General features: G+C 40.6%; 1 protein-coding gene across 1 annotated transcript in view; it reads right to left on the bottom strand.

Moving 5' to 3' along the window:
- Positions 1-16157, bottom strand: part of Vmp1 (vacuole membrane protein 1) — a 99148-nt gene that overhangs the window by 74054 nt on the left and 8937 nt on the right. The window contains exons 2-5 of the mRNA XM_021177042.2: positions 7439-7540; positions 6143-6278; positions 4969-5059; positions 3074-3184 (exon numbers count right to left, since the gene is read on the bottom strand). Of these exons, the coding sequence (XP_021032701.1) occupies positions 3074-3184; positions 4969-5059; positions 6143-6278; positions 7439-7514 (414 nt within the window). The 5' untranslated portion in view covers positions 7515-7540. The remainder of the gene's footprint in view (positions 1-3073; positions 3185-4968; positions 5060-6142; positions 6279-7438; positions 7541-16157) is intronic.

Here is a 16157-nt window from a genome sequence, read left to right as displayed (position 1 = left end):
TTGTATTAAGAACAAATCAAAACTCTGCTTTTGATTTCCTATCTTTTTTTAAAATGTGTTAAAGTTCACATGTAATTTTAACAATTTATATACAAATATAATACACAAATATACAAAAAACTTCCCATGGAAACATTTATGTATAATTAATGCAGTAGTTTCTGTAAGTTCAATGATTCTGTCTCCTCACTTGTGACTTAGTATATAGTAGATATAACACTGAGTGCAGTGAGAAAGCACTTCCTCCCAAATGCTCTTGAAAAAGGAGGGGCAAGAGAGATGGCTCAGCAGTAGAGAGGCTGTGCTGCTCTTGCACAGGACCCAGGTTCAGTTCTTAGTGCCCACAAGAAGCTCACGGCGTCTGTAACTCCAGCTCCTCCACACGCACATGATGCAGACATACAAAATACTCATACACACTAAAAGTTAAAGCTGAGAAAATTCTAATTACATTCCATTAAACTAGCACACTGATCAAGTGTAAAAATGCTCATTAATAGAAACAAAGATTTTACTTTTCCTTTACATTAATTCTGTAATAAACTTTACTGTTACAATACTACTCCTATTATTATTATTATTGCTATTATTATCGAATGTGTCCGTGCAGGTGAGTATCTGTGTGCTATGGCACAGGTGAGGGCCTCAAGGTTGTTCAGAAAGTACTTTACTCAATTATCTCTCCAGCCCTCAAATTTCTTTACACTAAATTTGTATGCAATTTAAAGAGGACTCATTTGAATTCCGTTTAATGTTCAGTAGAATCTTCCATGTATGCTGCTTCCCAGACAATTTTAGGTTTGTCTTCTATTACAAACAAATCCCTTCATCTTGTTTTTCAAGAAATATCAGATGGTGGATCTATATAAGAACAGGAAGATAGGGCAGGGTGGCCCACATCTTTAATCCCAGTCCTTGGGAGGCAGAAGCAGGTGGATCTGAGTTCGAGAACAACCTAACTTCACAGAGTGAGTTCAAGAAAAGTCAGGGGAAAACAGAGAAACCCTGTCTTAAAAACACCAAAGCCAAACACACACACACACACACACCACAAAATAAAAAACAAAAACAAGAACAAAAAGATATCCTATAATCTGTCTTTTCTTTTTCTCTCTCCTTCAATTTCTGCATCTGAATGCAGTATTACACTACTAAGAATTTAGCAGTTACAGGACTGGAGAGAGATTTAGTTTAAGCATGCAGACTTTTATTTAGATGTCCAGCATTTATGCAAAAAGCTGAAAAGGATGCTTGTGATCCCAGCACTCGGGAGGAAAAGACAAGAGGATCCCTTGGCTCGCTGGCAAGGCAATCTAGCTAAACACAAGTTTATGTAGACCCTGTGTCAAAAAATATGTGGCATGTGATTGAGGAAGACACCAAATGTTGACAACTTGTCTCCATCTACATGTATACACAGACAGATATATCTGCACGCACACATACCATAAATACAAACTTATACCAGTTTAGCAGTTACTAAGAAATAGAATCAATTACTTATTTTTATTTCAGGTAAGAGATAAGCAGATATGAATATAATTTTAAAATTCAAACATTTTTGAGATGGGGCCTCCTTACATTGCCCAAGCTAGATTCAAACTCCCAAAGCTGCTGCTATAGTCCCCTAAGCAGCTAGTACCATGTGCCACTGGGTCTAGCTTAAAATTCCAAGCTTTAAAATAAACTTAAGAGAAATGATGTACTAAAGATTAACTCCCAAATTATCCTTCAGACATTAGTTCAACACTGTCCTATAGCAAGCATTCATGCCTTAACATTAACATATTGGGTTCAGAAGTGAATGTAGTATAGAGCAGCCTTGCTTGAAATGATGGAATTAACTCAGCATGGAGTATCACTGTGGTAGTCTTTCTACCCAAGGAAGATAAAACTACACATATGGAAGTGCGTTTACTTCCTTATTCAGGAACAAGAAGAGAACAAAAGAAACAAACCATGCAGCCACAGAGCTTAGTGAGCACTCAAGCATCCCAGCCTTACCTCACCCTGACAAGACCTCCCTAGATCCTGCTGTCCTGTCTTCAGCTGCCTATTCTCCTTCAACCTCAGAATTTTAAGGTCACTTGTAAAAATGGAAAGTTCAACTTTTTTCTTGTACTTAAACTAGTATTTCACCAAGGAAGTACTTTAAAAAAATTGTTGAAAGAGTTATAAAAACACTAAGTTTTACATGTTATTTCATCAGTTATATTAAATAACAACATCCAAACTATTGACAAGTGCCCATGGCTGCTTAGAATGTTTCTGTGTCACTGATTAACAGATAAACTGTCTATATCCACTTAAAGCCTTTTCTTGGTTTTGTTGTTTATTTTATTTTATTTTTTAAGATTTATTTATTTATTTTATGTATGTGAGTACACTATTGCTCTCTTCAGAAGAGGGCATCAGATCCCATTACAGATGGTTGTGAGCCACCATGTGGTTGCTGGGAATTGAACTCAGGATTTCTGGAAGAGCAGTCAGTGCTCTTAACTGCTGAGCCATCTCTCCAGCCCCCCCTTTTTAAAAAGCCGTTTTTATTTCATTTCTTTGTTTTGTGTGCATGTGTGCATAACTGAGCACATAATAAAGGGCACAGGACATTTGCAGGAGTCAGTTCTCTCTTTCGTCTATCAGGTAGCTCCTGAGGATTGAACTATGGCCCTCAGGCTTGGCAGTGAGCTCCCTTACTGGATGAGCCACCTCACTGTTTTGTGTTTTCGAGACAGTGTCTCCTTACAAAGCCTACACTAACCTCAAACTAACAACAATTCCACTCCCCAGCTTCACAAGGCTCAGATTATGGGTATAACTTGTTCTAAGCTTTATACAGAATTTTATAAACTCAAATGAACTTCATCTATTATAACAATTGCATAAAGCAAAATAATCATTACTTCAAAATTGAAAAAAAGCCTACTTCAGGCACTGGTTTGAGGATTAGAACACTTGAAAACCCAGAAGCAGTTAAACACAGATTTTAGAATTGTAGATTCCACAGTAAATACACCAATATAGACAGAAGAAGCAGCTTCGTGTTTGTTCCCTGAAAGAAAGCCATGCTTACCAGATACAGCAGAAAGGTGTGCAATCCTGTTCCAAGACCAACAGAGGACAAAATCCCCAGGCCTATCCAGTAGGCATACAAAAGAAACTGCTTCTCTATCCGCTGCACATACTGAAAAACAAAAGGGACAAGGTATAAACTCAAACACCTGCCCAGGACCATGCTAGTGCTAAACACCTCCGTGACCCTTCAGCTGAGAAACAGTAAGACAACACACTCCTTGAAGAGGTCTCGAGCTGCCAGTGTACCACAGCAGAGAGGACAAAAAACAAAAGCAAAGCAAAACACAAAACCAACCCCTCTAAGCAGAATAAGCTGGCATGGGGAAAACAAGACACAAATCACATGCGTGGTAATCACTATTGTTGTGTTCTCTCTGGTTTCTTGAGACAGGATCTCAGCCTGTAGTCCAGCCTGGCCTGGTACTTTCCATGTAGAACAGCACAGCCTGGAGCTTTAGTTGCTCCTTCTACTTCTGCTCCCTGAGTGGTGTGATTATGCTTGTGTGCTACCAGGCCCAACCTAGTATGGTAATGCTAATAACACTTGAAAGTGATTGAAAAATTAGACATAAAACAGAGTTAAGAAAGGGACAGTTATGCAATATTTGTAAAGAGAAAACGTTAGGAATACAGGAGACACAGTGGTCAAGAAAGGGGGCAATGAACCAGGTATGGCGGTGCAACCCTTTAAACTCAGGAGGGAGGCAGGGGGATCTCTTGAGTTTCAGGACAGTAAGGGCCATGTGGAGAACCTGTCTCAAAATACCAAGATTGAGGTGCAATCACACATTTTTTTCTTTTGTTAATAGAATACATTCTTGATTTTTCAAGTAAAAAAGAAGAATAAAACAATTTCTGTACACGTAATACCACGTTGTTTTTCAAACAAGAGCAAAAATGAAGTTCAGTGCAAGAAAGACCTGACTTTCAAGAAAGAGCTGACCTGCCACACAGTGGTGGCGAATGCCTTTAATCCCAGCACTTGGGAGGCAGAGGCAGGCAGATTTCTGAGTTCAAGGCCAGCCTGGTCTACAGAGCCCAGGACTGCCAGGGTTACACAGAGAAACCCTGCCTCAAAAAACCAAAAAACCAAAAAAACAAAACAAAACAAAAAAGTCAATAAAATAAGGGAGTACAGAGGTTATAGAGCTGCTGGTTCAATCCGGTATCATCAAGGCGGGAACATGGCAGCATCCAGGCAGGCATGGTGCAGGAGGAACTGAGAGTTCTACATCTGCATCTGAAGGCTGCTAGCAGAATACTTGCTTCCAGGCATCTAGGGTGAGGGTCTTAAAAGCCCATGACCACAGTGACACACCTACTCCAACAAGGCCATACCTCCCAATAGTGCCACTCCCTGGGCCAAGCATATTCAAACCATCACGCCAAGATATAAAGATTCCTATAGAAAATGCATTGAAAACTACTTAAAAACAATGAAAACCTTCTCTGACATTAGAATAATTACTTTAAAATGATAGCTTCTAAAAAACATTTCCTATTAGACTAGATTAATGCTTCACGATTTTAATGAAAATATGCTGACAAATGTTACTTCCTTATTTTCTCATCAGTACTATGACTACTGATTGCAGGGAACGAATCTACCTTTCACAGACACAAAACCCCTCCATCTAGGAGGAAATCTGTTTGGACAGATCAGAAAGCTACAAAAAAAGCTAGCTTAAATCTTTGAAAGTAAAATAGTATCCTAAATACCAGAATAACATTGACCAGCTATGAGACAGTGCTTGGGTATTTTTAGTGCTGGAATAAGACATTAAGATACCAGTTATCAGTATGCTTAAAGTGTTGAGGGTATAAATTCTATGAACGCTGCATTAGTCACATTCTGAAATGTGCGACTGCAGACTGGGAAGCACAGCACAGTACCTGTTGGTGCGCTCCTTCCACATAATACGTAGCGACAAGCGCAGCAAGCAGCAGTAAAAAGGACACCACAACGCTTTGACGATGCCACAATCTTAAAAAGAAATGGAAAAAAAAAAGTCACATTGATCTTACAATTTGTAGAAACAGCCTTTGGGATAGACAGAGTCAGTCAAGGTATACAGTGCCAGAACCTGGATTATCATACAGCCACACTCTTACTCAGACAGCCTTTCTCCACCCAAAGCCTCATCTGGTTTGCACATGATCTCTGAATTTGGAGCGGTGCAACAGGAAAAGTGCTGGCTTTCTAGCCACAGACTGGGTTGGCCAGTGGGGAGTGCTCTCTTAGTAAGACATTTAACCAAATCTCATTTGCACTTTTACCTTTAAGAATCATAACACTCATATATTTGCTTGTCTTCCTTTGTGGGGCTCCTAGAGGGATCAAATAAGCTGAAATTTGTTATAAAATGTTTTATAAATGTTAAATACAACAAAATTGTAAGATAACCGTATAGATTCTTTAAAAGGACAAAAAAATAATAGGATGTGAAATTGCTCTCTGCCATATTTGAAACAGCCAGATGCAAGGGGTTTAAAAGACAGGACATATTTTATGGCAGAGCTCTTTTCCCCTGGCTGTCAGTAAAGCAGACTTGGGGTATCTACTGCAAACAGGCCTGGTTTCTTTTTAAGATAAAATCCGGTGGAAACAACCACTACCTTTTCCATGTTTCCCCTAGAAGAAATGAGCAAGAGCAGGCAGTCACCTGCAATAAGCTATCAAGTAAATAACATTTCCTCACTCATCTTTCTTCAAAATGAATATCCCAATCTATTGCTCTCCATTTGGGGTGGGGTGAGGTGGGTGGCATGGTCTTTATGTAGGCCAGGCTGATCTTTAAGTACACAGCAGAGGGAGATCTTGGAAAACTGGTTCTTGTGTGGTGATGGTTTTGTGCTTAAGAGGCAAGCACTCTAACTGAGCTATATCCCCATTCCCCTAGTCTAATTCTTTTTAAACTATAGGAAGGAAAACAAATGTTCCTATGATAATGTTCTAAATTTAATTAATCCCTTTTGGCAAAACAGATGGCAGGGAGTAGGAGACGGCTAAGGACTTCTAAAATTAGTAATTACGATTTATATAAAAAGTAGTAAGAAAGCTCTTTACTTTGAGGTCCATTCCTTCAAAACTACAAGAGTTTCCAGAGAGAAATACTGCAAGGTAATGAGTGGCTGTCTCCACAGGACAATATTCTGTCTTTCTTCTCGATCCCTTCTCTTCTTCTCATGAACTGAAGAGGGGTCTGAAAAACAACAGCATGGAAGTTAAAGGAGAATTCCTAACATCTGTGCTACTGTTTTCAAAGAATAAAAATCGACCCACCTTGCTGTCTTGTATCTCTAATAGCATAAAAATAACTCAAAAGTATAAATGAGATTTAACATTAAGACCATGCAAATTTAAGGAGTTCAAAGTACCAAACTCAGATCAGCCTTCTGTAGAGGAGGCAATTTATAGAACAGAATTCTAGTCTCTGAAATCTTAACAAAAGAACAAGGATTGTAGTAGGTTCCTGTACTGAAGCCTCAGTGGCTTCTCACCTGTCTGTACATCTTTGCCTATCTCTTTCCACTCCATGAGTGGCAGCTCTGCAGAGTACTCTTAGTCATCATAGAAGGATGGTACATATAATGTATGACTCCTTAGAAACAAAGTTTCATACATGTCCCAGGTAACCATTCACAGTGAGCCCAGTAATCCTGAGAAATGGGAACCAGTCCAAACAGTCAGAAAATGAACTGAACTGTCATGGTTGCCACTTCTTTTTGGTGATGAGGACTGAATCCAGGATTTCACACACGCTGTGCGTGTCCTCTGTGCACTGGCCCTAGATCTGTTATTTTCCCATCAATTTTACTGAGGCAGCAACAACAAACCCTGCAAACACACACACACACACCACAAATCATGTTCTTTACTAATTCCTTTCATAGCATCTATCCTACACAAATGGCCTGTCATAGTGGCACACGCCTTTAATCTTAGCACTCGGAGGCATGTAGATCTCTGTGAGTTCAGAGGCAAGCTTGGCCTACAAAGTGAGTTCTAGACTGTTGCAAAGAAACCCTATCTTGAAATGTACCTCCCTCCCCTCATAAAACAAAACAACAACCAGAATCCAGTAGTTGTACTTGGACTCAAACTACAAATGTGGGGAATGATAGGTGTAGGTTAGATATTTCTTCTGCAATAGAATTCACTATGTAGAACAGACTGGTATCGAACTCACAGACATCTGCCTGCCTGTGCCAGCATTAAAGGGACACACCATCCCAAAATGCAGAGGCAATCTACTTGGTTAGTGTAAGGATTAAGTGAGGAAATTCATGTGAAGTCCCAGAAGAGTGACACTCATCATCGCCCCAGGACAGTTTGCTGCTGGTGCAGCTACACGGTCCTTACCTGTGAGACTTCCATTGTGCTGATCCTTACTCATTGCTACGCGTCTCTGGTCACAATTTTTTCCATTCTCTGCCATTTCATAGATCAGGAACTCTGGAGGAGCTAATACAGAAAATAAAGCCCAGCAACACATTAGATTCTTCTGCTTTGCACCGAGACTAAAACTGAATACAGGAGCAACATGGCATATATCCCAATTGTATGATATGTTAACACTATTATGTTAAAATTCTCTTTTATAGCAAAGAGTTTTATAAACAATTTATATAATCCCACACAAAACTTGTAGTAAGGATAAACAAACAAACAAACAAACAAGTAAGCAAGCAAGCTTATGGTTATAAACCTTTTCTTAATAGTTATTCAAGGGCTAGAGAGATGGCTCAGTGGTTAAGAGCCTTGGCTGCTCTTCCAGAGAGAGGACCTGGGTTCAATTCCTAGCACCCACATGGCAGCTCACAACTGTCTTTAACCAGTTCCAGGGGAACTGGTACCTTCATATAGACTTACATGCAGACAAACACCAATGCGAATGAAATTTTTAAAAAGGTTATTACAGTGTTTTGGGTTTTTTTTTCCAGATTAAAATTTGGGAGCACTATTCACAGAATAAAGGTATCAAAAACTTGAACCTTCAAAATTGATATAGATTTAATATCTAATTCATAAATTAATGTCATACATTGTTTAAAGTTACCATATATTTTTATCCTTTCATCTTTTATAGTCATGTTAACATTATTAGAAAATAAATTCATTACATCAACTCAAACGTCACAGACCCAAGACTTTATGTAGGACTTGAAAGGCCATGGGTATAGAAGATAAGATTTTCATGTTTAAAATATACTGGGCCAGAGATATAGCCAGATGGTAGCAGAATGCTTGCTTAGCATGCACAAAGCCACAGGTTTAATCCCCAGCATGGGAGACACAGAGATGGAAGGACTGGAAGTTTAAAGCCAGTCTGGACTAAATGAAAGTCTATTTCAAAAGGGGGGAGAAGTGTATATTCAAATAATGAAAATATTCACCCATAAAAGAGAAAAATAGATGAGAGTGTAACCTGCTTGCAACATCTTGTCACCCACTGATTGTCAGGTTGACTCTGCTGATTCAGTTGATGTCTTTTTCCTCCCTCACTATTCCTTCCACAGATGCATGCTCAGTAGATTAAAGAGGATGGTCATTTGTCAGGCAAGGGTACTGGAGCTGTCCTGTGCCCCTGCTAGAACCTACAACCATGTTCTCCAAAGGTCAGAGACAAGTGTGATGCCTTATCCTGCAATCTCAGAACTGAAGAAACTGCCACAAGTTTGAGGCCAACTTGGTCAACAGAATACTAACCTAGCATGGACTACTGTGTAAGACTGCTTCAAAAACAGAGGCTAGGGGGACAGTTCAGTTGGTGATGTGCTAGCCATACAAGCATAAGGACCTGAGCTTGATACTTAACCCCCAAGTAAAAGTCTAGGTGTGGGGGCATGTGTTTGTAACCACAGCATTGCCAAGGTGGAACATGCAAACTTCTAGGACTTGCTAGCTAGCCAGCCTAGCCTACTTATTGAGTCCCAGGTCTCAATGAAAGACTTTATTTCAAAAAAGCATGATACACAGTAACTAAGGAACAATGCCCAAGGTGACCTCTGCCCTCCACCTGCTCACACCTATACACACACACCGCTATAAGTATGCCAGTATAAACACATAAACACATACCAACACATACATACACACACACAGACACAAAATCAAAAAGAAGGTGATCACTGGCTAGCCATTTACACAAAAGTTTGTGTGTGCATATGTACTTGCGTGAAACTAACTCTAAAAGCTAAGACATCCAAATGGTAGGAGGGTCATGAAACAATGAACTAAACCAGAAAACAAACTTCTTGCTTCCTTATCAGTGATACCACTGTGGTTCACTCTACTAGTCTGTAACAGGCCCCAAGGCAAGGTTACAAATAAAATAAGATAATCAAACAAATACAAGAGATCAATTACAATACAGCAGAGTGAAACTGGGGTTTTAGGAACTTAGATAAAAAAGAGTATATAATTTAAAGAATGAAAATAGAGTTTAGAGTTCAAGAGAACTCAGTTTTAAATCTAACCTTCACAAGCAACTATTCTAGGACCTTGGAACAGTTAAAAGTCTCTACAAGCAAGTTTAACTTGCTTGCTGTTTTGAGGCAGGGTCTCCTTAGTGCAAGGTGGCCTCCAACTCATTAAGCAGCATAGGCTGGACTTGACCTCCACAGCAGCCTCTTTTGACCTCAGCTTCCTAAGTGCTGAGAGTACCGGTTGCTCTCATTTGTAAAATAGGGAGAACATGGGTTATCAATCTATACAACATACAAGTACATATAACCTCATCTTTGTTGGGATGGAATGGGTGTGTGCACAGGCCAGAGGTAGGCATCAGCTCGTCCAACCCCCCCCCCCCCCACACACACACACATTGCTCTATTCCTTATTTTTATTTTCTTGAGCCAGGACCCAGAGTTCATTGCTGCAGCTAGCCTGGCTGGCCAAGCTCCAGAGATCAGGCGTCTCAGGGCTCCCCAGCACTGGGGTTAGACATGCCTAGCTCTTATACGGGGGCTGGGGATCTGAACTCCTAGCCTCATGGCTGCATGGCAGGCACTTTATCTGCCATGATAATCTCACTAGCTCCTGCCATATCTTTCATATGAATCTAATATATATTACCTAACACAATGAAGATGAGTTGGAGTATTATGGGAGCTCAAAGCATAATACACTCCAAGTATGGTTTTATAAATTTATGTCAAATATCTGTGACTATATTGTCTAAAAACAACATTGCACATATCATTACTATAAAAGAATGACCAAGTTATTTTGTGAAAACATAAAATCAGGGGTTGGAGAGATGGCTCAGCAGTTAAGAGCACTGACTACTCTTCCAGAGGTCATAAGTTCAATTTCCAGCAACCACATGGTGGCTTCTTCTCCCGTGCCCTCTTCTGGTGTATTTGAAGTCAGCTACAGTGTACTCATTAAAATAAATAGATAAATAAATCTTTTTTAAAAAGTTAAAAAGTGAAAAAATGAAATCAGAGCATCAAAATAGCTTATAAAGTGGAGGTTTAATATTAGCAAAGTATACTGAGGGTGTCTGAAACAGCACTGTCTACAGGAATGAAGGATTTTCTATCTGTCTGTCTGTCTGTCTGTCTATTTTCAAAGACAGGGTTTCCCTATGTAGCCTTGGCTATCCTGGAACTTACTCTGTAGACGAGGCTAGCCTTGAACTCATAGAGATGCTCTTGCCTCTGCCCAAGTGCTGAGTCTAAAGATGTGCACTACCACTGCACAGCCCTCCTAGTTACTTAACTTGAAGCTATACATAAGTTTTGAAGATGCTTGAAAGTGTGGAGGTGTGGATTTAGCCAACCCCACAGCCAACCATCCATAGATAGATAGATCTCACAACATGTAAAGTTTGATCGATTTGGGGTGAAAGGAACAGAGCATAAACTGGGAATGGTGATGCACACTTAAATACCAACACTCGGGAGGTAGAGCAGGAAGACTGCCACACATGTGGGGCCAGCCTGGACTATATTCCGAGTTCTAGTCAGTGTTGAGATCATGAAATCATGCATACCCTCCAGCATGCATGCACTTGTGCTCACACACATGCATGCTTGCATTAGGAAGCAAAGTTCCCATCACTACCCACTCCTACAAAACCATTCTGCTAATCAAACTAATTTCCCCTATTTATTCTTTCACATAGTATTATATTGAATAGACAAAAGCGTTTTATTCAAAACAACTTAGGTCCATTTAAGGTAGAATCTAATAATAATGGTATTATGGAATTAAAGGTTTTGTTTTTGAAATATTGTAACAGGAATTATTTCAGTAAATAATCTCTTATACAATATACTAAAAAAATCTTTCTGACATTTCCTTCTCAAAAATGTTCTCTATAATAAAACATAAAATAATCTGGATTTTGTTAGAAATAATCCAGAGAACTTAGTTTTGTTTAGTCAGTCTAGTTCTTCACATAAGAAACAAATTCAGTTTTAACAAGCTTTTAAAAACCTGTATTATTTTCCAAATAAGAATAAAGGCGAATAAACTATGAAAAAAGGGTTCTGTCCAGTTAAATTATAAAAGCATCAGAGCCTCCTGGGAGTTAAGGACATGGCTCAGTGGTAAAGCACTGGCCTTAATACACTCAAGGCCTCGTGTTTGACAGCCAGTGTCACAAACAAACAAAACAAACCTTCTTTTTGCATTCTGACCATTTCTAAGATGGTGGTGTGGTGATACATACCCATAACCCCAACACTTGTGTGACTAAAGCAGGAGACTAAAGACAGTCCCTGCTACATACGCAGATCTTGTCAATAAAATTAATTCCTAATTTAGAACATATTTTTTTGCCACACAAATTGCAGAACTCTGCAAAGCTGCCATGTCTCCAAGACCACTCTGTAATCTTAAGGTGAGCCAGAATAATTAGACATAGGTGGGAAAATAAATAAAAATACAACAGGAACAGCCACTTTTAAGTTCACTCTGTAAATATCTATCAAGTATTCATTGGTGCTAGTTACTATCTGAGATGCCAAACCTCAGCCTTTTTACTGACAGTTATCAGTTTCTTAGCTATCAACGCAGTTTCTTTTTCTTTTCTTTTCTTTTTTTTTTGGTTTTTCGAGACAGGGTTTCTCTGTGTAGTCCTGCCTGTCCTGGAACTCACTCTGCAGATCAGGCTGGCCTTGAACCTTTGTGGATGTGTGGCACTCCTGGGAATGATCATGGGACACCATGCATGTTGAGACAAACACTTCCACCGACCTACAGCCTCAGGCCTTCATTTTGTACACAAAAACAGAGGGAGAAGCCTCAGTCCTTGTGCTACTAAACCTACTGCCACCCGCCTGAGCACAGACTTATGCCACCAAAGGCCTGTGGGGACACACATTCCATACGTCCATTCCCTTTCACCTTTTTAGGGACTTAGCTCCCTCGGTTCTCTCTGTGTGATCAATCTTGGCTTCTTTATCTCTGGCAAATAAATATCATCTAGTACTTCCCATTTCTGTCCCGCAGTCTCCATTTCCTCCGCAGCAAATCTCTACTCCACTGCAGTGAGCCTTCTGACTTCACTTCTGACTCCAGGAAATCATAAAATGTCTTTCATCAAGAACAGTAGTATCTTACTGAGCCTCTTACCTAGCTGGGGGCAGGCAATCACTCTCTCCTGAAGGGTCTGGTTTCCCCCCCACTCTCTGCATACTCTGCTGACAGCTCTTTCTGCTTCTACTCTTGGAGTTATTCAATGTCTCCTTCCAAGTTCCTTTTTGCAATCTCTTCACACTCTCTCCCTAATGATGTCATCTAGTCACTCGGCCTTAAATACCCTCTACATAGTGACAATTCTCTTCCTCTCAAAAGTGGGATGTTCTGCATGACAGTGCCTTATGAATATTCTGTAAGAATAATCAGATCACAGAAGTTTTCAAGTATTCAAGTCTAACCGACTCCTATAATGCACACACAGGCAGGCAGAAGTCAAGAAACTCAGGTAATGTCACAGAACAAGTTACAACAAACCTTAGAGCAGCAACCAGATACAACATGGCCTGAAAATACCCAGATACAACATGGTCAGATACAACATGGCCTGAAGTAGCAGTACAGAGTGTGCTGACCTGTTGGCAAGACACTTTCCTTCAAACTAAATATAGATTATTTCTTGGAGGATTTTGAAAGAAACAATCTCAATCTATGTATTTCTCTTTGTATTAGAAAATTAGTGTTTTGGTTTATAAGGCTGGTTGGAATAATTCTAACCCCTACAGGCCATTCAGCTGCATGTCTATTAACTCATTTTTTCTGTTCTCTTCTTTCTTTTTTCTCTCCTTCCTTCCTCCCCATCTTCTTCTCCTTCCTTTTTAAGATTTATTATGTATATGAGTGCTCTGTCTTCAGACACCCAGAAGAGAGGATCAGCTCCCATTACAGGGGTTGTGAGCCACCATGTGGTTGCTGGGACCTGAACTTAGGACCTCGGGAAAAGCAACCAGTGCTCTTAACTTCGGAGTCCTCTCTCCAGCCCTGTTTTGTATGTTTGTTTGTTTGTTTTGTTTTCTGATATATGCTTTCTCTGTGTAGCCCTAACTGTCCTGGAAATTCCTCTGTAGATGAGGCTGGCTTTGAACTCACATAGATCTACCTCTGCTGCAACGAAGTTAGTGAACTGCAAAGCCATGACTCAGTCCCTGTTCTAGATGCCCTGAGAGGACACAAGCATCTACCTGTCTACCTACCTTTTGTCTTTGCTGCTTGTGTTTTCAAGCTTAGGTGGATACCAGTCTAGAATCTACACACCCTATTAATATCACTCATTGTCTCACTTGTTAGAGGCACAGGAAAATTTGTTCCTAAAAGTTTCCAATATGTTCTGATTAAGTTGACACCATATTAGGAGAAGAATTATTTCGATTATGTATTCCATGCCTACTTCCCAAGACAGAACTTAGTTATATCCTACCCCATTTTTGCTTCCCTTCTCAGCTTAAAATAGTGTAAAATTTTTATAGCCAGAAAAGAAAAAAAAACCATCATTTTCACTTAAGTCTCTCCTAAATTTTTCTTTAATAAAAAAACTTATGCACATGGATGTTTTGCCTGCATGTATGTCTGTGCAGCAGATGTATGGAGTGCCTATGGAGGCCAGAAGAGTTACATGCCCTGGAACTGGAGTTACAGATAGTTATGAGCCACTATGTTGGGGCTGGGAATTGAACTGGGGTCCTCTGCAAGAGCAGTCAGTGTTCTTAACTGCTGATTCATTCTAGCCCATAGTTTTTTCTCTTTTCTTTTCAAGTGTTTCTTTGGGTAATTAAGCTTTTGCATTTGAAACTATTTATATAACATGCCCATCTTAATTCCATTTTGTCTTTAAATGTTTTTGTTTTGTCTTGGGGGATTGTCTGTGAGTTAGTTTTGCTATTTCAAGAGGAAGTATATAGATCTAGGCATACTGATTTATCCCTGTACTCCCAGCTTTTGAAAAGCTAAGGCCATGAGATGCATAATCAGTTAGTTCTATGCTAGAATGTGCTAGTGTGAGAGCCTATCTTGACAAAACAAAACAAGGCAAAACACATGATGACACAAATGTGTAATCCCAGCACTCAGGTGGCAAAGCCTGGGGAAACCTCACAAGTTTCAGGCTAGCCAGAGCCAGAATATGTCACAAAAAAGCAAAAAACAAAACAAAAAACCCAACAACAATCAAACTATATTTAAGTGCCCTGAATAATGACTTGACAGATAGGAGCAGTACTTCTCCATGCCCTTTTCCTTTCCAATAATAATAACAACCACCACCACCACCACCACCACCACCATCACCACCACCACCATCACCACCACCACCACCACCATCACCACCACCATCACCACCACCACCATCACCACCACCATCACCACCACCACCACCATCACCACCACCATCACCACCACCACCATCACCACCACCACCACCACCACCACCATCACCACCACCATCACCACCACCACCATCACCAACACCACCACCACCACCACCATCACCACCACCACCACCACCACCATCACCACCACCACCATCACCACCACCACCACCATTTCACTGTATAGGTGTTTTGCCAGCATGTATCTAAGGAGACTGCAGAGGGTGTTGGATCTCCTGGAGCCAGAACTGCAGGTAGTTGTGTGCTACCACGTAGTTCTGGGACCCAAACCGAACCCCCCCGGAAGGACAGGTGCTCTTAACTGTGGAGCCAATGCTCCAGCCCCTCCCTCATCCATCTCTTGAAGGTAAATCACATGAGTACCACCCTCCGTATTCCCTTACAGGCATTTGTCCTCTACACTTTTCTACACTATACACAAGCCTACATGACTTGTTTTCATAACAAGTAACGGAAGAACAGAAGTAACAGAAGCACCCATAGAATCAGAACTCTGCTTGTTCTACAATCCCCCCACAATCTAAACATTTTGAAATGTACTAAAAGGACAATGTATTCAAAGCCATTTGAAGAAGCCGGGCAGTGGTGGTGCACCCCTTTAATCCCAGCACTTGGGAAGCAGAGGCAAGCAGATCTGAGTTCCAGGCCAGTCTGGCCCACAGACTTAAAGTTACCCCACCCCCACCCCATCACAAATTTATTTGAGGATAAAAGCCTTCGGGGTGGAGGAGGAGGCAGAAGAGATGGCCCAGTAGTTAAGAGCACTGGTGCTCTTCCAAAAGATCCAAAGTTCAGTTCCCAGCACCCATACTACTTATAACTTCAGTTCTAGGGAATCCAATGCCTTCTTCTAGCTTCCATGGGCACAAAGCACACATGGTACATAAACATGCACGTAGACAAACAGCCATACACATAAAAATAACATAAATTGAGCGTTCACAGTCTTTTTTGATTTTTGTTTTTTGAGACAGGGTTTCTCTGTGCAGCCCTGGCTGTCCTGGAACTCACTCTGTAGACCAGGCTGGCCTCAAACTCAGAGATCTGCCTGCATCTGCCTCCCAAATGCTGGGATTAAAGTCGTGTGCCACCACTGCCCAAAATAACATTAAACTGAGCTGTGGTGGTGCATATCTTTAATCCCAGCACTTGGGAGGCAAAGGCAGATAGATCTGATCTACAAAGTGAGTTTGAGGATAGCCAGGGCC

The sequence above is a fragment of the Mus caroli genome, unplaced genomic scaffold, assembly GCF_978045245.1.
Source record: "Mus caroli unplaced genomic scaffold, Mus_caroli_1 scaffold_13, whole genome shotgun sequence".
NCBI classification, from domain to species: domain Eukaryota; kingdom Metazoa; phylum Chordata; class Mammalia; order Rodentia; family Muridae; genus Mus; species Mus caroli.
The sequence above is the reverse complement of the archived record's forward strand: the minus strand, read 5'-3'. Positions and strand labels throughout refer to the sequence as shown.